General features: G+C 45.0%; 3 protein-coding genes across 3 annotated transcripts in view; 2 read left to right on the forward strand and 1 right to left on the reverse strand.

Annotated features, from left to right (window-relative positions):
- Positions 1-726, forward strand: part of SNW1 (SNW domain containing 1) — a 32,305-nt gene extending 31,579 nt beyond the window's left edge. Inside the window, exon 14 of the mRNA XM_038762720.1 lies at positions 1-726. Within this exon, the coding sequence (XP_038618648.1) occupies positions 1-199 (199 nt within the window). The 3' untranslated portion in view covers positions 200-726.
- Positions 714-12,051, reverse strand: LOC119942227 (SRA stem-loop interacting RNA binding protein). The gene is made up of 4 exons (XM_038762926.1): positions 11,846-12,051; positions 4,720-4,778; positions 1,319-1,426; positions 714-839 (listed from the first exon to the last, which is right to left on the reverse strand). Exons 1-4 carry the CDS (start codon positions 11,943-11,945, stop codon positions 768-770), a joined length of 339 nt encoding a protein of 112 aa, XP_038618854.1. The 5' UTR covers positions 11,946-12,051; the 3' UTR covers positions 714-767.
- ALKBH1 (alkB homolog 1, histone H2A dioxygenase) overlaps positions 12,022-21,464 on the forward strand; it is a 27,116-nt gene continuing 17,673 nt past the window's right edge. Inside the window, exon 1 of the mRNA XM_038762816.1 lies at positions 12,022-12,208. Within this exon, the coding sequence (XP_038618744.1) occupies positions 12,023-12,208 (186 nt within the window). The 5' untranslated portion in view covers position 12,022. The remainder of the gene's footprint in view (positions 12,209-21,464) is intronic.

Raw genomic sequence — 21,464 nt, forward strand, 5'->3', positions numbered from 1 at the left:
GTTTGTTCCCGACAAAGAGTTTGCCGGCTCCGACCGCAGGCAGAGAGGCCGGGAGGGACCCGTGCAGTTTGAGGAAGACCCCTTTGGTCTGGACAAATTCTTGGAAGAAGCCAAACAGCACGGGGGGTCCAAGAGGCCCTCGGACAGCGGCCGCCCCAAAGAACACGATCACGAGGGCAAAAAACGAAGGAAGGAGTGAATGAGGTGAACCTCTCCTCTTCAGAGAAAAGAGAATGGACTGTTCTCCTCTTGGGGGGAGTTATGTAAATGGTCAGGGGCCAAACCCAACCTAGCAGGAGGCACCACCTAGTTTGACTTTTTCATAAGGGGCTGGGGGGGAGGGAAGGGAGGAGTTGAAGTACTTTGAAGCGTTTGGGTTTTTTGCTTTTATTTTTAAAGGGGGGGGGGGGTAGTGTGGGCTCTGTCCAAGCTTTTCCCGCCCTCACCGCTTGTTACCCATCATCTCGGGAGCACCATCGCTGTGACCTGGTGCGGCATCTAAAGACCTTCCTCTAATGGTAGCATTTGTGTGGGGCTACCCTTTTATGACCCAGCTGTTTGCGTGTACAGTTGCCCCCGTTCCCACTGAGGAACTAGGGGAATCTTCAAAGGATGAAATTCCCGCTGTGCCGGTAGAGTTTTCATTAGGAATGGGCAAGAAAACCTCTGCTTGGTACAGCTGTTTTAAATAAAAAAAAAAAAACACACGGAAACAATGCTGAGATACTTATTTTACTGTTCAACCCCACGCCCAGTATGGGCTACACTTAGTAATCTCCCTGGTCCTTCTTCGGTAGGTTGGAGATAAACTTTCTGTTTTGTTGACGCTGAACGAAGAGCTGAAATGGAAATTAAAAAGATTCAGGTGAGCGGTTAGGGAAAAAAAAATGCTACGAAGTGTTGAAGCAGTTGAATCTAGCTAAACACCCTCCTCGTTTCATCGATTTTCTTTTAGGGAAGCAACTGCATTACTAATTGTGTTCACTTATATTAACCAAAGTAATCGCAGATAGAAGAGCTAGGAGTGCTTCTACTGCATCGTACAAAGGCCTTTAAACCACAATTCCTACCCCCATTCCCAGACCCCCCTGGCCATCATCTTTTTTGTTTTGTCTTTTAAGGAAGGTGGAGCCAAACAGGTAGGGTTTCGTTACCGTGTGATTTTAAAAACTTTGCCCCCAGGGGTTTGCAAGTCTGGTGGCAAATGTGCAAAGAGGCATTTGAGAATCACTCCATAAGCAAATACAACTGACCTCCCCGCACAAAAAGACATTCATCTCGTTCAAACCGAAAAATGGAATCAGGAAGGCGGTCTTACTTTAACTCCGTCAATCAGATGACTTTCGTGCTGTAAAGCACTCTGCAGTTCCTCTTCTGAAGAAAACCCAACCCAGCAAAAACCTTTGTGGAAGCCTGTCTCCTTGTTCTGCACAAAATATTTTTTTAAAAAAAAAGTTAGGGTGAACTAATAGAAGTAGGTGGGGAGGGATATAATGGGAAGCGGAGTGCTGATGAGCTACAAGGAAACACTCTCCCAGACCAGTGCCAGAGCAAAGAACATAGGGAGTGTCCAGCGACAGATATGCTACTTGTCAAAATGGTATATTGGAAACTGAGCACAGATCCATTAGTCAATCAGTGCTGTTGATTGTTTACTGTGAGCAGAGCACTATACTAAGCCCTTGGGGGAGAGTACAGTACAAGAGAGTTGGCAGACCCGTTCCCCGCTCCCGACGAGCTTACAGTCTAGAGGATATGGGGAGCCCAAGGTGGGAGGAATATCTCCCTCGCCATGCTTAGGTTCCCTGTAAATGCAGGCTGCAGGGACTGACTGGCAGGTGCCGCAATCTCTCCGCCTCAGGGGGAGTTGGGGGGCTCTGTCTGACCTCACTGTGACCACTCAGGCCCCTCCTGCTTCAGCTTGAAGCATTATCTTTCCGATTATCCCGGGAATCAATCAATCAATCAATCGTATTTATTGAGCGCTTACTGTGTGCAGAGCACTGTACTGAGCCCTCGGGAAGTACAAGTTGGCAACATATAGAGACGGTCCCTACCCACCCCATCCCAGTCCTCCTTTCCCGGAATTGCACCCCACCGCCTCCCCCACGCCCCACCCAACAACCCCAGCCAAATGCCTCCTGTGGAATCCCCACTCCCATCTTGGTCAAATTCCCCTTCACCCCCAGCCTCTTCCCGACCCAGGGACTGCTCCTTCTTGCCATCACCAAAACCAGACTCTCCCCATAGTCCAGTGCTCTGCGCACAGTAAGCGCTCAATAAATACGATTGATTGATCTATCCTCTATCATCTATCCCCCCTTCTAGACTGTGAGCCCACTGTTGGGTAAGGACCGTCTCTATATGTTGCCAACCTGTACTTCCCAAGCGCTTAGTACAGTGCTGTGCACACAGTAAGCGCTCAATAAATACGATTGAATGAATGAATCCTCCCACCACCCTCACCTGAGTAGAGCAGTACTCTGCATTGTTGTACTGTACTCTTCCCAAGCACTTGGTACGGTGCTGTGCACATAGTAAGCGCTCCATAAAATACTACTGATTGACTACTAAGTGCCGGGAGAGAATACACAGCAGGTAATTACCTGGTCCCTGTCCCTTGGGAGGGTTACAATCTAGACTGTACACTTGCTGTGGGCAGGGAATGTGTCTGTTACAGTGCTTCAAGGCCCTACTGAGAGCTCACCTCCTCCAGGAGGCCTTCCCAGACTGAACCCCCTCCTTCCTCTCCCCCTCCTCCCCTTCTCCATCTCCCCCACCTTACCTCCTTCCCTTCCCCACAGCACCTGTATATATGTATTTGTTTGTACGTATTTATTACTCTATTTATTTTACTTGTGAGCCCACTGTTGGGTAGGGACTGTCTCTATATGTTGCCAACTTGTATTTCCCAAGCGCTTAGTACAGTGCTCTGCACACAGTAAGTGCTCAATAAATACAATTGATTGATTGATCTATTCTATTTTATTTTAATATGTTTTGTTTTGTTCTCTGTCTCCCCCTTCTAGACTGTGAGCCCACTGTCGGGTAGGGACTGTCTCTTTATGTTGCCAACTTGTACTTCCCAAGCGCTCAGTACAGTGCTCTGCACACAGTAAGCGCTCAAATAGGACTGATTGATTGCTCTGCACACAGTAAGCCCTGAATACAATTGATAAGAGTTTTAAGTGGGGAGAAGGGTAAGCCCTCAATAAATACGACTGATAAGAGTTTAAGTGGGGAGAAGGGAGAGAAAAAACTCTAAAACCTAACACAGAGAGACAAAATAGGCTCAGTTCTGGTAGCAATGGCACCTGGGTCATTATGCCCAAGAGGGCAATTTACATCATCATCATTATGGTATTTATTAAGTGCTTCATATGTGCCAGGCACTGTTCTAAGCGCTGGGGTGGATACAAGCAAATCGGGGGGGGACACAGTCCCTGTCCCATATTGGGCTCACAGTCTTAATCCCCATTTTACAGCTGAGGTAACTGAGGCACAGAGAAGTGAACTGACTTGACTAAGGTCACACTCTGGTGCAAAGCACTGTTCTAAGCGCTGGGGGGGGGGGGGTACAAGGTAGTCAAAGTTGTCCCATGTGGGGCTCAGTCTTAATCCCCATTTTCCAGATGGGGTAACAGAGGCCCAGAGAAAAATAATGTTCCCAGACTGAGCCCCCTTTTTCCTCTCCTCCTCCCCACCTGCTGTCGTACCCTACCTCCTTCCCCACCCCACAGCACTTGTATATATTCGTACAGATTTGTGACTCCATTTATTTTACTTGTACGTATCTACTACTCTATTTTGTTAATGCTCTCTAAATGAAAGCAACCGGAGCTGCAAGCACCACTGGGATTGGAACCCAGGACCTCCTGCTTACTATTTATTTTATTTTGTTAGTATGTTTGGTTTTGTTCTCTGCCTCCCCCTTTTAGACTGTGAGCCCACTGTTGGGTAGGGACCGTCTCTATACGTTGCCAACTTGTACTTCCCAAGCGCTTAGTACAGTGCTCTGCCCACAGTAAGCGCTCAATAAATACGACTGATGATGCTTATACTGTGAGCCCTCTAATGGACAAGACGGCCCACCGGGTATTAGAGACGCCCCGTGACACGCACACCTCAAGAAACAACTTCCTTTCGGATACAGCCCAGGCCCGGGAGTCAGAGGGGCCTGGGTTCCAATGCTGCCTCGGCCGCTCGTCTGCCGTGTGACCCGGGGCAAGTCACTTCACTTCTCTGTGCCTCAGTTACCTCGTCTGTAAAATGGGGATTGAGACGGTGAGCCCCACTTGGGACAGGGACCGTGTCCAACTTGATTAGGTTGTACCTACCTCAGAGCTTAGTACAGTCGATCAATCAATCAATCGTATTTACTGAGCGCTTACTGTGTGCAGAGCACTGTACTAAGCGCTTGGGAAGTACAAGTTGGCAACATATAGAGACAGTCCCTACCCAACAGTGGGCTCACAGTCTAAAAGAGTCCCTGGCACATAATAAGCACTTAACCATACCATTAAATAAAAAAGCAGGATGTCTATTACAAACACCATAGATCTTCTATTCAAAAATACCAGGTGGAGCCACTTTAAAACGACGACGTCCTTTTAGACAGCTCTCACTGTGGCCCACCGCCCCGTAATTCAGTCGGGATCTCAGACACTGGAAACAAAAGCATTCTGCTGAGGCTTTGGGAATCCGAACCGCGAGACTCACAAAAGGTAGGAGGCATCTGCGGACGTGGCCGAACTGGGAAAAGTGTTCTTTGATTTCGCCTGTGGAAGAGAAGCGTCCGTTTTAATATCTTCTGTAGCAGAGTTCCCCTTCGGGGCTGGAGGCAAAGCATTCTACCATATAAACTTCGTGTTACAACTAAATCCGACTCTCCGCTCGCTCTGGGTGGGGGGAATCGATCTCCCTACCTCGGAAATCAAAGCCGGAGACTTTTTTTTTTTTAATGGCATTTATTAAGCGCTTACTATGTGCAAAGCACTGTTCTAAGCAGAAGCATACCAGAGCTCTGGTATGCCTCATCTGAATTACGAGGCGGTGGGCCACAGTGAGAGCTGTCTAAAAGAATGTCGTTGTTTTAAAGCGGCTCCACCTGGTATTTACATAACTATTCTATTTTATTTAGTAGTATGTTTGGTTTTGTCTCCCCCTTTTAGACTGTGAGCCCACTGTTGGGTAGGGACTGTCTCTAGATGTTGCCAATTTGTACTTCCCAGGCGCTTAGTACAGTGCTCTGCACACAGTAAGCGCTCAATAAATACGATTGATGATGATGATTTTTGAATAGAAGATCTATGATGTTTGTAATAGACATCCTGCTTTTTTTTTAATGGTATGGTTAAGTGCTTATTATGTGCCAGGGACTGTACTAAGCTCTGAGGTGGATACAACCTAATCAAGTTGGACATGGTCCCTGTCCCAAGTGGGGCTCACGGTCTCAATCCCCATTTTACAGATGAGGTAACTGAGGCAGAGCCTCTGCTCTGGTATGAGAAGCAGCGTGGCTCAGTGGAAAGAGCCCGGGCTTTGGAGTCAGAGGTCATGGGTTCAAATCCTGGCTCCGCCAACTGTCAGCTGTGTGACTTTGGGCAAGTCACTTAACTTCTCTGTGCCTCAGTTACCTCATCTGTAAAATGGGGATTAAGACTGTGAGCCCCACGAGGGACAACCTGATCACCTTGGAACCTCCCCAGCACTTAGAACAGTGCTTTGCACATAGTCAGTGCTTAATAAATGCCATCATTAAGCGCTGGGGAGGATACAAGTTGATCAGATTGTCCTACGAGGGGCTCATGGTTTTAATCCCCATTTTACAGATGAGGTAACTGAGGCCCAGAGAAGTGAAGTAAGCCCGTTCTTTCCTCTTCCTCGTCCCCCTCTCCATCCCATCTTACCTCCTTCCCTTCCCCACAGCACCTGTATATATGTATATATGTTTGTACAGATTTATTACTCTATTCATTTATTTATTTTACTTGTACATATCTATTCTATTTATTTTATTTTGTTAGTATGTTTGGTTTTGTTCTCTGTCTCCCCCTTCTAGGCTGTGAGCCCACTGTTGGGTAGGGACCGTCTCTATATGTTGCCAACTTGTACTTCCCAAGCGCTTAGTACTGTGCTCTGCACACAGTAGGCGCTCAATAAATGATTGATTGATTTGACTTGCCCAGAGTCACACAGCTGACAAGCGGCGGAGCAGGGATTTGAACCCATGACCTCGGACTCCAAAGCCCAGGCTCTTTCCACTGAGCCACGAGACGGTCCCTACCCAACAACGGGCTCACAGTCTAGAAGGGGGAGACAGACTAAGACAAAACACGTAGACGGGTGTCTTCCCCCCCGCCTTACCTCCTTCCCTTCCCCACAGCACCTGTATATATGTTTGCATGTATTTATTACTCTATTTATTGATTTATTTTACTTGTACATATTTATTCTATTTATTTTATTTGGTTAATATGTTTGGTTTTGTTCTCTGTCTTCCCCTTCTAGACTGTGAGCCCACTGTTGGGTAGGGACTGTCTCTATATGTTGCCAACTTGTACCTCCCAAGCGCTTAGTACAGTGCTCTGCACACAGTAAGCGCTCAATAAATACGATTGATTGATTGCCAAAACCGTCAGAACAAACAGAATTATAATTCCATGCACAGCATCAACAAAATAGAGTAGTAGATATGTACAAGTAAAATAAATGGAGTCATAAATCTGTACAAATATATACAAGCGCTGTGGGGAGGGGAAGGAGGTAGGGCAGGGGGGTGGGGAGGAGGAGAGGAAAAAGGGGGCTCAGTCTGGGAAGGCCTCCTGGAGGAGGTGAGCTCTCGGGAACTGAGAAGTGAAGGGACAGGCCCACCCACCCCGCCACGTCCTACTCATTCATTCATTCATGAGAAACAGTGTGGCTCAGTGGAAAGAGCCCGGGCTTAGGAGTCAGAGGTCATGGGTTCGAATCCCGGCTCCGCCGCTTGTCAGCTGTGTGACTTTGGGCAAGTCACTTCACTTCTCTGTTCCTCAGTTCCCTCATCTGTAAGGTGGGGATTAAGACTGTGAGCCCCACGTGGGACAACCTTGATTACCTTGTATCCCCCCTCAGCACTTAGAACAGTGCTTGGCACATAGTAAGCACTTAACAAATACCACCATGATTATTCTATGGGTCTCTGTTACCTCATCTGGAAAATGGGGATTAAGACTGTGAGCCCCACGTGGGACAACCTTGATTACCCTGTATCCCCCCCCCCCCCCCCCCCGCCAGCGCTTAGAAAAGTGCTTGGCACATAGTGAGTGCTTAACAAATACCAACATTATTATTCTCTGGGCCTCTGTTACCTCATCTGTAAAATGGGGATTAAGACTGTGAGCCCCACGTGGGACAACCTTGATTACCCTGTATCCCCCCCCCCCGCCCCCCGCCAGTGCTTAGAACAGTGCTTGGCACATAGTGAGCGCTTAACAAATACCAACATTATTATTCTCTGGGCCTCTGTTACCTCATCTGGAAAATGGGGATTAAGACTGTGAGCCCCACGTGGGACAACCTTGATTACCTTGTATCCCCACCCCCACCCCTAGTGCTTAGAACAGTGCTTGGCACATAGTAAGCCCTTAACAAATACCAACATTAATAATAATAATAATAATAATGGCATTTATTAAGCGCTTACTATGTACAAAGCACTGTTCTAAGCACTGGGGAGTTTAAAAGGTGATCAGGTTGTCCCACGGGGGGCTCACAGTCTTAATCCCCATTTTACAGATGAGGGAACCGAGGCCCAGAGAAGTGAAGTGACTTGCCCAAAGTCACACAGCTGACAAGCGGCGGAGCCAGGATTCAAACCCATAACCTCTGACTCCAAAGCCCGGGCTCTTTCCACTGAGCCACACTGCTTCCCCATCTGTAAAATGGGGATTAAGACTGTGAGCCCCACGTGGGACAACCTTGACTACCTTGTATCCCCCCCACCCCACTCCCCTGGCACTTAGAACAGTGCTTGGCACATAGTAAGCGCTTAAATACCAACATTATTATTCTCTGGGCCTCTGTTACCTCATCTGGAAAATGGGGATTAAGACTGTGAGCCCCACGTGGGACAACCTGATTACCCTGTAACCTCCCGAGCGCTTAGAACAGCATTTTGCACATAGTAAGTGCTTAATAAACGCCACCATTATTATTATTATTCATTCAATCGTACTTATTGGGCGTTTACTGGGTGCAGAGCACTGTACTAAGCGCTTGGGAAGTACAAGTCGGCAACATAATAATAATAATGTTGGCATTTAAGCGCTTACTCTGTGCAAAGCACTGTTCTGAGCGCTGGGGGGGGATACAAGGTGATCAGGTTGTCGCACGTGGGGCTCACAGTCTTAATCCCCATTTTACAGATGAGGTAATCGAGGCTCAGAGAAGCGAAGTGACTTGCCCAAGGTCACACAGCAGACATGTGGCGGAGCCAGGATTCGAACCCATGATCTCTGACTCCAAAGCCCGGGCTTTTTCCACTGAGCCACGCTGCTTAAGTCGGCAACATAATAATAATGTTGGCATTTGTTAAGTGCTTACTCTGTGCAAAGCACTGTTCTAAGCGCTGGGGGGATACATGGTAATCAGGTTGTCGCACGTGGGGCTCACAGTCCTAATCCCCATTTTACAGATGAGGTAACTGAGGCTCAGAGAAATGAAGTGACTTGCACAAGGTCACACAGCAGACATGGGGCAGGGCTGGGATTGGAACCCATGACCTCTGACTCCAAAGCCCGGGCTTTTTCCACTGAGCCACGCTGCTGAAGTCGGCAACATAATAATAATAATGTTGGCATTTGTTAAGCGCTTACTCTGTGCAAAGCACTGTTCTAAGCGCTGGGGGGATACATGGTAATCAGGTTGTCTGTCAATCAATCAACCGTATTTACTGAGCATTTACTGTGTGCAGAGCACTGTACTAAGCGCTTGGGAAGTCCAAGTTGGCAACACATAGAGACGGTCCCAACCCAACAATGGGCTCACAGTCTAGGAAGGGGAGAGCCGCACGTGGGGCTCAGTCTTAATCCCCATTTTACAGATGAGGTCACTGAGGCTCAGAGAAGCGAAGTGACTTTCCCAAGGTCACGTAGCAGACATGTGGTGGAGCCGGGATTCGAACCTATGACCTCTGACTCCAAAGCCCGGGCTCTTTCCACTGAGCCACGCTGCTACTCATAGTGGATCAATCAATCAATCAATCGTATTTATTGCGCGCTTACTGTGTGCAGAGCACTGTACCAAGCGCTTGGGAAGTACAAGTCGGCAACACATGGAGACGGTCCCTACCCAACAGCGGGCTCACAGTCTAGAAGGGGGAGACGGAGAACAAAACCAGACATACTAACAAAATAAAATAAATAGAATAGACATGTACAAGATAAATAAATCAATAAATACAGTAATAAATATCATCATCAATCGTATTTATTGAGCGCTTACTGTGTGCAGAGCACTGTACTAAGCGCTTGGGAAGTCCAAGTTGGCGACATCTAGAGACGGTCCCTACCCAACAGTGGGCTCACAGTCTAAAAGGGGGAGACAGACAACAAAACCAAACATGCTAACAAAATAAAATAAATAGAATAGACATGTACAAGGTAAATAAATCAATAGAGTAATAAATATCATCATCATCAATCGTATTTAGCGCTTACTGTGTGCAGAGCACTGTATTAAGCGCTTGGGAAGTACAAGCAGCGTGGCTCAGTGGAAAGAGCCCGGGCTTTGGAGTCAGAGGTCATGGGTTCGAATCCCAACTCTGCCACATGTCCGCTGTGTGATCTTGGGCAAGTCACTTAACTTCTCTGGGCCTCAGTTCCCTCATCTGTAAAAATGGGGATTAAGACTGTGAGCCCCACCTGGGACAACCTGATCAGCCTGTATCCTCCCCAGCGCTTAGAAGAGTGCTTTGCACAGAGTAAGCGCTTAACAAATGCCAATTATTATTATTATTATTATTATTATTATTATTACAAGTTGGCAACATCTAGAGACGGTCCCTACCCAACAGTGGGCTCACAGTCTAAAAGGGGGAGACGGAGAACAAAACCAAACATACTAACAAAATAAAATAGAATATCATCATCATCATCAATCATATTTATTGAGCGCTTACTATGTGCAGAGCACTGTGCTAAGCGTTTGGGAAGTACAAATGGGCAACATATAGAGACAGTTCCTACCCAACAGTGTGCTCACAGTCTAAAAGGGGAAGACAGAGAACAAAACCAAACATACTAACAAAATAAAATAAATAGAATAGATATGTACGAGTAAAATAAATAAATAAATAAATAGAGTAATAAATATGTACCAACATATATACATATATACAGGTGCTGTGGGGAAGGAGGTAAGAAGGGGGGGATGGAGAGGGGGACGAGGGGGAGAGGAAGGAAGGGGCTCAGTCTGGGAAGGCCTCCTAGTCTGGGAAGGCCTCCTAATAGATATAGATATGTACAAGATAAATAAATAGAGTAATAAATCTGTACAAACATGTATACATATATACAGGTGCTGTACAAGTAAAATAAATAAATAGAGTAATAAATCTGTACAAACACATATACATGTATACAGGTGCTGTACAAGTAAAATAAATAGAGTAATAAATCTGTACAAACATATATACAGGTGCTGTACAAGTAAAATAAATAAATAGAGGAATAAATCTGTACAAACACATATACAGGTGCTGTGGGGAAGGGAAGGAGGTAAGATGGAGAGGGGCATGAGGGGGAAAGGAAGGAAGGGGCTCAGTGTGGGAAGGCCTCCTAGTCTGGGAAGGCCTCCTAATAGATATAGATATGTACAAGATAAATAAATAGAGTAATAAATCTGTACAAACATGTATACATATATACAGGTGCTGTACAAGTAAAATAAATAAATAGAGTAATAAATCTGTACAAACACATATACATGTATACAGGTGCTGTACAAGTAAAATAAATAGAGTAATAAATCTGTACAAACATATATACAGGTGCTGTACAAGTGAAATAAATAAATAGAGGAATAAATCTGTACAAACACATATACAGGTGCTGTGGGGAAGGGAAGGAGGTAAGATGGAGAGGGGCACGAGGGGGAAAGGAAGGAAGGGGCTCAGTGTGGGAAGGCCTCCTAGTCTGGGAAGGCCTCCTAATAGATATAGATATGTACAAGATAAATAGAGTAATAAATCTGTACAAACATACATATATACAGGTGCTGTACAAGTAAAATAAATAAATAGAGTAATAAATCTGTACAAACATATATATATATATATATACAGGTGCTGTACAAGTAAAATAAATAAAAAGAGTAATAAATCTGTACAAACATATATACATATATACAGGTGCTGTACAAGTAAAATAAATAGAGTAATAAATCTGTACAAACATATACCTATATACAGGTGCTATACAAGTAAAATAAATAAATAAAAAGAGTAATAAATCTGTACAAACATATATACATATATACAGGTGCTATACAAGTAAAATAAATAAATAAAAAGAGTAATAAATCTGTACAAACATATATACATATATACAGGTGCTATACAAGTAAAATAAATAAATAAAAAGAGTAATAAATCTGTACAAACATATATACAGGTGCTGTACAAGTAAATTAAATAGAGTAATAAATCTGTACAAACATATATACAAGTGCTGTGGGGAAGGGAAGGAGGTAAGATGGAGAGGGGCACGAGGGGGAGAGGAAGGAGGGGGCTGAGTGTGGGAAGGCCTCCTGGAGGAGGTGAGCTCTCAGCAGGGCCTTGAAGGGAGGAAGAGAGAACGGTACTGACCGGTGGCCGCGGTCCACGGGACGCGTGTGACGAAGAGCACGGCCCCCCTCAGGCCCAAGGAGGTGCGCGAGGCCACGGCCAAGGCCGCGGTGGCCGCCATGTTGCGTGCCCAACGGCGGTGACCCCCCCTGCTCGGCGGGAGGCCTGTCACTTCCGGCCGGCGCGCGGCCCGAGAAGATGGCCAAGGCGACGGCCAAGATGGCGGCGGCGGCGGCGACGGCCAAGATGGCGGCGGCGACGACGGCCAAGGCGCTGAGGGCCGAGCCCGGGGAGGACGCCTTCCGCACGCTGTTCCGCTTCTACCGGCGGGGGGACCGCCTGGGCGACGTCATCGACTTCTCCGCCACCCGAGCGGCCCCAAAGGTAGCCCTCTTCCGCCCTCCCTTCGAGGCCCTACTGAGGGCTCACCTCCTCCAGGAGGCCTTCCCACACTCAGCCCCCTCCTCCCCCGCCATCTTACCTCCTTCCCACCCCCACAGCACCTGTGTAGATGTTTGTACAGATTTATTACTCTATTTATTTTACTTGTACATAGCTATTCTATTTATTTTATTTTGTTTTCCCCACAGCACCTGTATATTTGTGTATATGTCTGTGCAGATTTATTACTCTATTTATTTTACTTGTACATATCTAGTCTATTTATACATATTTATTACTCCATTTATTTATTTATTTGTTTTACTTGTACATATCTATTCTATTACATGTTTATTACTCTATTTATTTATTTTACTTTTACATATCTATTCTATTTATTTTATTTTGTTTTCCCCACAGCTCCTGTATATTTGTGTATATGTCTGGGCAGATTTATTACTCTATTTATTTTACTTGTACATATCTATTCTATTCATACATATTTACTACTCTATTTATTTTACTTGTACATATCTATTCTATTTATACACATATATTACTCTATTCATTTATTTTACTTGTACATATCTATTCTATTTATGCATATTTATCACTCTATTTTACTTGTACATATCTATTCTATTTATACATATTTATTACTCTACTTATTTTACTTGTACATATCTATTCTATTTATACACGTGTATTACTCTATTTATTTATTTATTTTACTTGTACATACCTATTCTATTTATACACATTTATTACTCTGTTTATTTTACTTGTACATATCTATTCTATTTATACGTATTTATTACTCTATTTGTTTATTTTACTTGTACATATCTATTCTATTTATACATATTTACTACTCTATTTATTTTACTTGTACATATCTATTCTATTTATACACATTTATTACTGTTTATTTATTTTACTTGTACATATCTAATTTATACATATTTTTTACTCTATTTTACTTGTACATATCTATTCTATTTACACATATTTATCACTCTATTTATTTTACTTGTACATATCTATTCTATTTATACATATTTATTACTCTATTTTACTTGTACCTATCTAGTCTATTTATACATATTTACTACTCTATTTATTTATTTATTTTACTTGTACATATCTATTCTATTTATACATATTTATTACTCTTTATTTATTTTACTTGTACATATCTATTCTATTTATACATATTTATTACTCTACTTGTACCTATCTAGTCTATTTATACATATTTACTACTGTATTTATTTATTTATTTTACTTGTACATATCTATTCTATTTATACATATTTATCACTCTATTTATTTTACTTGTACATATCTATTCTATTTATACATATTTATTACTCTTTATTTATTTTACTTGTACCTATCTATTCTATTTATTTTATTTTGTTAGTATGTTTGGTTTTGTTCTCCATCTCCCCCTTTTAGACTGTGAGCCCACTGTTGGGTAGGTAACGTCTCTGTATGTTGCCGACTTGTACTTCCCAAGCGCTTAGTACAGTGCTCTGCACACAGTAAGCGCTCAATAAATACGATTGATTGATTATTATAGAATGGGGATGAAGGCTGTGGGACAACCTGATGGCCTTGCATCCCCCCCAGCGCTTAGAACAGGGCTTGGCACGTAGAGAAGCAGCATGGCTCAGTGGAAAGAGCACGGGCTTTGGAGTCAAAAGGTCGTGGGTTCAAATCCCGGCTCCGCCACTTGTCAGCTGTGTGACTTTGGGCAAGTCACTTCACTTCTCTGGGCCTCAGTTCCCTCATCTGTAAAATGGGGATGAAGACTGTGAGCCCCACATGGGACAACCTGATTACCTTGTATCTACCCCAGTGCTTAGAACAGTGCTTTGCACATAGTAAGTGCTTAACAAATACCAACATTATTATTAGTAGTAGTAGTAGTAAGGGAAGGTTACCTTTTCCCCCTCCTTCCTCTCCCCCTCCTCCCCCTCCCCCCACCTGACCTCCTTCCCCTCCCCACAGCACCTGTATATATGTATATATGTTTGTACGTGTTTATTACTCTATTCATTTGTTTTATTTGTACATATTTATTCTATTTATTTTATTTTGTTAATATGTTTTGTTCTCTGCCTCCCCCTTCTAGACTGCGAGCCCACTGTTGGGTAGGGACTGTCGCTATATGTTGCCAACTTGTACTTCCCAAGCGCTTAGTACAGTGCTCTGCACACAGTAAGCGCTCAATAAATACGATTGATTGATTGATAGTAAGCGCTCAATAAATACGATTGATTGATTGATAGTAAGCGCTCAATGAATACAACTGAATGAACAAGCGTCATCATTATTATAGAATGGGGATGAAGACTGTGGGACAACCTGATGGCCTTGTATCCCCCCCAGCGCTTCGAACAGGGCTTGGCACGTAGCAATAATAATAATAATAGTAGCATTTGTTAAGCACTTGCTATGTGTAAAGCGCTGTTCTGAGCGCTGCGGGGGGATACAAGCGTGCACACAGTAAGCACTCAATGAATACGACTGAATGAACAAGTGTCATCATTATTACAGAATGGGGATGGAGACTGTGGGACAACCTGATGGCCTTGTATCCCCCCCAGCGCTTCGAACAGGGCTTGGCACGTAGCGAGCGTGCACACAGTAAGCGCTCAATGAATACGACTGAATGAACAAGTGGCATCATTATTATAGAATACGGATGAAGACTGTGGGCCCCACGAGGGACAACCTGATGGCCTTGTATCCCCCACAGTGCTTAGAACAGGACTTGGCACGTAGCAGGTGTGCACACAGTAAGCGCTCAGTGAATACGACTGAGTGAACAAGTGTCATCATTATTATAGAATGAGGATGAGGACTGTGGGCCCCACGAGGGACAAACTGATGCCCTTATATCCCCCCAGCGTTTGGAACAATGCTTCGCACACAGTAATCACTTAAATGCCATCACTGTTATTATTATCATCCACCCAGTGCTTGGAACAGTGCTTGGCACGTAGTAAGTGCTTAACAAATGCCATCATTATTACAGAACAGGAACGAAGACTGTAAGGCCCACATGGGACAACTTCTAGACTGTGAGCCCTTCTACACTGTGAGCCCACTGTTGGGTAGGGACCGTCTCTATGTATTGCCAACTTGTCCTTCCCAAGGGCTTAGTAGAGTGCTCTGCACACAGTAAGGGCTCAATAAATATGATTGAATGAATGAATGATGCCCTTGTATCCCCCCAGCGCTTAGAACAGGGCTTGGCATGTAGCAAGCGTGCACACAGTAAGTCCTCAATGAATATGACTGAATGACCAAGTGTCATCATTATTACGGAATGGGGATGAAGACTGTGAGACAACCTGATGGCCTTGTATCCCCCCACAGCACTTAGAACAGGGCTTGGCACGTAGTAAGCATGCACAAAGTAAGCGCCCAATGCATACGACTGAATGAACCTGTCATCATTATTCAAGGCCCTACTGAGAGCTCACCTCCTCCAGGAGGCCTTCCTAGACTGAGCCCCCTCCTTCCTCTCCCCCCCGTTCCCCTCTCCACCCCCCATCTTACCTCCTTCCTTTCCCCACAGCACCTGTATAGATGTAGATATGTTTGTACAGATTTATTACTCTATTTATTTTACTTGTACATATCTATTCTATTTATTTTATTTTGTTAATATGCTTTGTTTTGTTCTCTGTCTCCCCCTTCTGTACTGTGAGCCCACTGTTGGGTAGGGACTGTCTCTATATGTTGCCAACTTGTACTTCCCAAGCGCTTAGTACAGGGCTCTGCACACAGTAAGCGCTCAATAAATACGATTGATTGATTGATTGAGTGCAGAGGCACGTGGGAGCCCATAAAGGGAGCTAGAGGCAGATGGAGGCAAGCAAGTCAGGTTGGGCAGTGAGTGGAGGGAGGGGTGTAATCAGGTTGTCCCACAGTCTTCATCCCTATTCTGTAATAATGATGACACTTGTTCATTGTCGTATTCATTGAGCGCTTACTGTGCCCTTACTGAGCGCTTACTGTGCCCAGTCTTCTAGACTGTGAGCCCGCTGTTGGGTAGGGACCATCTCTATATGTTGCCAACTTGTACTTCCCAAGCGCTTAGTACAGTGCTCTGCACACAGTAAGCGCTCAATAAATACAATTGAATGAATGAATGTGTGCACACTTACTACGTGCCAAGCCCTGTTCTAAGCGCTGGGGAGGGGGAGCATCAGGTTGCCCCGTGTGGGCCTTACAGTCTTCATTCCCGTTCTGTAATAATGGTGGCATTTGTTAAGTGCTTACTACGTGCGAAGCACTGTTCTAAGCGCTGGGAGGGTAATAATAATAATGATGGCATTTGTTAAGTGCTTACTATGTGCGAAGCATTGTTCTAAATGCTGGGGGGATATAAGGCCATCAGGTTGTCCCTCGTGGGGCCCACAGTCTTCATCCCCATTCTATAATAATGATGGCATTTGTTAAGCTCTTGCTACGTGCAAAGCACTGTTCTAAGCGCTGGGGGGATAATAATAATAATAATAATGATGGCATTTGTTAAGTGCTTACTATGTGCGAAGCATTGTTCTAAACGCTGGGGGGATATAAGGACATCAGGTTGTCCCACGTGGGGCCCACAGTCTACATCCCTATTCTATAATAATGATGACACTTGTTCATTCAATCGTATTCATTGAGCGCTTACAGTGTGCACGCTTACTACGTGCCAAGCCCTGTTCTAAGCGCTGGATCATCAGGTTGTCCCGTGTGGGCCTTACAGTCTTCATTCCCGTTCTGTAATAATGATGGCATTTGTTAGCGCTTACTACGTGCCAAGCACTGTTCTAAGCGCTGGGGGGGATACAAGGTCATCAGGTTGTCCCACGTGGGCCTTACAGTCTTCATTCCCGTTCTGTAATAATGATGGCATTTATTAAGCGCTTACTACGTGCCAAGCGCTGTTCTAAGCGCTGGGGGGATAATAATAATAATGATGGCATTTAAGTGCTTACTATGTGCGAAGCATTGTTCTAAACGCTGGGGGGATATCAGGCCATCAGTTTGTCCCTCGTGGGGCTCACAGTCTTCATCCCCATTCTATAATAACGATGGCATTTGTTAAGCACTGACTACATCCCAAGCCCTGTTCTAAGCGCTGGGGGAGATACAGGGTCATCAGGTTGTCCCACGTGGAGCTCGCAGTCTTCATCCCCATTCTGTAATAATGATGGCATTTGTTAATAATAATAATACTAATAATGGCATTTATTAAGCGCTTAGTATGTGCAGAGCATTGTTCTAAGCGCTGGGGAGTTTACAAGGTTCGCAGGTTGTCCCACGGGGGGCTCACAGTCTTAATCCCCATTTTACAGGTGAGGGAACTGAGGCACAGAGAAGTGAAGTGACTTGCCCAAAGTCACACAGCTGACAGTTGGCAGAGCCTGGATTTGAACCCATGACCTGTGACTCCAGAGCCCAGGCTCTTTCCACTGAGCCACACTGCTATGTGCCAAGCACTGTTCTAAGCGCTGGGTGGGGGGGGGGGGGGTTTACAGGGTCATCAGGTTGTCCCACGTGGGGCTCACAGTCTTCATCCCTGTTTTGTAATAATGATGGCATTTGTTAAGCACTTACTATGTGCCAAGCACTGTTCTAAGCACTGAGGGGTTAATAATGATAATGATGTCATTTGTAAACTGCTTACCATGTGCCAAACACTGCTCTAAATGCCTGGGGGCAGATACAAGGTCATCAGGTTGTCCCACGTGGGGCTCACAGTCTTCATCCCCATTCTATAATAACGATGGTATTTGTTCGTTCAATTGTATTTATTGAGCGCTTACTGTGTGCACGCTTACTACGTGCCAAGCCCTGTTCTAAACGCTGGGGAGGATACAAGGGCATCAGGTTGTCCCACGTGGGGCTCACAGCCCTCATCCCCATTCTGTAATAATGCCGGCATTTGTTAAGCGCTTACTACGTGCCAAGCATGGTTCTAAACCCTGGGAGGATAATAGTAAAAATGCCATTTGTTAAGCGCTTACTGCATGCGAAGCACTGTTCTAAGCGCTGGGGGAATACAAGGTCATCAGGTTGTCCCACATGGGCCTTACAGTCTTCATCCCCATTGTATTATCAATATAAATAGGTAGAATTATAGACATGTACACTTCATTAATATAAATAAATAGAATTATGGACACATATATATACATATATACATATATATATATGTACACAAGCACTGTATATATATATTTATATATATTATATGTATAGAATTCTATATAAATAGAATTATGGACACATATATATATACATATATATGCATATATATATGTATATATATGTACACAAGCACTGTGGGGCGGGGAGGGGGGTAGAGCGGATGAAAATAATAATAATGATGATGGTATTTGTTAAGCGCTTACTATGTGCCAAGCACTGTTTTAAGCCCTGGGGGGGATACAAGGTCATCAGGTTGTCCCACGTGAGCCTTACAGTCTTCATCCCCATTGTATTATCAAAATAAATAGGTAGAATTATAGACACGTACACTTCATTAATATAAATAAATAGAATTATGGACGCATGTATATATATATATATATATGTGTGTGTGTGTGTGTGTACACAAGCACTGTGGGGCGGGGAGGGGGGTAGAGCAGGGGGAGCGGATGAAAATAATAATAATGATGATGGCATTTGTTAAGCGCTTACTATGTGCCAAGCACTGTTTTAAGCACTGGGGGGGGGATACAAGGTGATCAGGTTGTCCCACGTGGGGCTCACAGTCTTCATCCCCACTTTGCAGACGAGGTAACTGAGGCACAGAGAAGTTAAGTGGCTTGCCCAAGGTCACACAGCAGACAAATGGCAAAGCCTGGATTAGAGGGGTTTGGTTTTAAGATCAACAGCCCCATGTGGGACAGGAACCGTGTCCAGCTTGATTATCTTGTATCTACCCCAGTGCTTAGTACAGTGCCTTAACAATTACCATAAAAACAAACAAAAAAGACACAGTTATAGAACAGAGTTGTATTAGTTGTTTTCTTTGCTCACAAGAGGTTTACCGTCTAGGAGACTGTAGTGTTGATTGATCAATCAGTATGGTATTTGTTAAAGCGCTTACTACATGCCGGGCCCGGTTCTGAGCACTGAGGTTGATACAAGTTAATCAGGTTGGACACAGTCCCTGTCCCACACAGGGCTCACGGCATTAATCCCTGCAGTATAGACAGAGTAAACTGAGGCATAGAGAAATGAAGTCATTTGGCCAAGGTCACAGAGCAGACAAATGGGATTCGAACCCAGGTCCTCCTGAAGTCCAGACCGGTGTTCTATCCATGCGGAGGCCACTCTGCTTCTCGGTCGAATGGGTCAGTGTCTGTTTCGTATCGATCGTATTGTAACTACTCCATCGCTTAATACATCGCACGGAAAGCGCTCAGCAAATGCCACGGTTATCATAAGGCCTCGAGACGTGCCACAATCGCCCGAGGAGTCGATCCGAAAGGCTCACACCCGGCGTCCCCCCGCCTCTCCTGGTGGAGAGGCTCGCTGATGATAACTGTGGTGTCTGTTAAGTCCCTATTATCTGCCCAACACTGTACTAAGCACTGGGTCAGTCCCAGGCCCAGCGTGGGGCTCACCGCCCAAGGAAGAGCGAGAACAGGGATCGAATCCCCAATTTCGGGGGAGGAAACTGAGGCCCAGAGACGTTAAGGAGCTTGCTCGGGGACACGCAGCAGGCAAGTAGCTGAGCCCGGATTTAGCGGCCAGGAGCTCTTTCCACCAGGCCACGCTGCTTCTCTCCGTGACCCTCAGATGCGAGCCTATTCATTCATTCATTCAGTCGTATTTATTGAGCACCTCAATAAGCGCTCAATAACTAAGCGCCTCAGTTTTCTCACCTGTAAAACAAGGATTCAGGACCTGTCCTACCTCCTTCTTAGGCTGCGAGCCGCACGTGAAACACGGACTGTGTCTGACCCGACTGTCTCGTATCGACCCCAGTGCTTTTTTTTATGGTATTTGTTAAGTGCTTCCTATGTCGATCAATCGTATTTATTGAGCGCTTACTGTGTGCAGAGCACTGTACTAAGCGCTTGGGAAGTCCAAGTTTTCAGTTTGTTTCAGTATGCCTTCAGTACGTCGTACTACAGGATTTTGCTGAACATCTGAGGCGAAAGAGAAGCAGCGTGGCTCAGTAGGAAAGAGCACGGGCTTTGGAGTCAGAGGTCATGGGTTCAAATCCCGGCTCCGCCAATTGTCAGCTGTGTGACTTTGGGCAAGTCACTTAACTTCTCTGGGCCTCAGTGACCTCATCTGTAAAATGGGGATTAAGACTGTGAGCCCCCCGTGGGACAACCTGATCACCTTGTAACCTCCCCAGTGCTTAGAACAGTGCTTTGCACATAGTAAGCGCTTAATAAATGCCATTATTATTATTATTATTATTATTATTAAAGCAAGGTGCCAGCTCTTGGGTAGTGAAGCAGCCAGGGGATTGACAAAGACCTTACACATTCTGCCTTTTGTGAGTTTAGTGTCCCAGCGGGTATTGTGATGAACCCTCGAGTCTTTGGTGTTGAAAAGGAACAGACTCCCTGTAAGTGTAGACAAATGGGAATTATCCTGACTTTGAGTTCTCTCCAGCTGTCGCAGTCATTTGGAAGGAATTCTCTTATTTTGAGATAACGACGCTTGGGCATCACGGGTACGACTGTAGCTGCCCCTTTGGCTCTTCAGGCCTCTGCACACAGTAAGCACTCAATAAATACGATTGATTGATTGATTGATTGATTGATTCAGGCCCCCCAAGAACCTGTGAGGCGTTCCCCCTTACATTCGGTTATTCTTTTGAGGGCAGACGCTTTACCGAGACCGATCCCCTCCCTGCTAGCCAAAAGCCACGTTGCCTAGTGGAAAGGGCACAGGCCTGGGAACTAAAGAACCTGGTTCTAGTCCTGGCTGCTGTGTGACCTTGGGCAAGTCACTCAACTGCTCTGGGACTTAGTTTCCTCACCTGTAAAACAAGGATTCAGGACCTGTTCTACCTCCTTCTTAGGCTGTGAGCCCCACGTGAAACACGAACTGTGTCTGACCCGACCGTCTCGTATCAACCCCAGTGCTTTTTTTTATGGTATTTAAGTGCTTCCTATGTCAATCAATTGTATTTATTGAGCGCTTACTGTGTGCAGCACTATGTGTCAAGCACCGTTCTAAGGTCTGGGGTAGATAGAAGCTAATCAGGTCGGATGCAGTG

This window comes from Tachyglossus aculeatus, chromosome 1 (genome assembly GCF_015852505.1).
Source record: "Tachyglossus aculeatus isolate mTacAcu1 chromosome 1, mTacAcu1.pri, whole genome shotgun sequence".
NCBI classification, from domain to species: Eukaryota; Metazoa; Chordata; class Mammalia; order Monotremata; family Tachyglossidae; genus Tachyglossus; species Tachyglossus aculeatus.

Bases quoted from the DNA above. Each gene is read 5' to 3' on its own strand.
- LOC119942227 (XM_038762926.1), bottom strand. From the start codon at position 11,945: ATGGCGGCCACCGCGGCCTTGGCCGTGGCCTCGCGCACCTCCTTGGGC. The intron at 1,427-4,719 runs GTGAGTCTCGCG...TATTTTGTGCAG, and splicing joins GCAGATGCCTCCTACCTTTT to AACAAGGAGACAGGCTTCCA. The intron at 840-1,318 runs GTAAGACCGCCT...TTTCCATTTCAG, and splicing joins ATCTGATTGACGGAGTTAAA to CTCTTCGTTCAGCGTCAACA.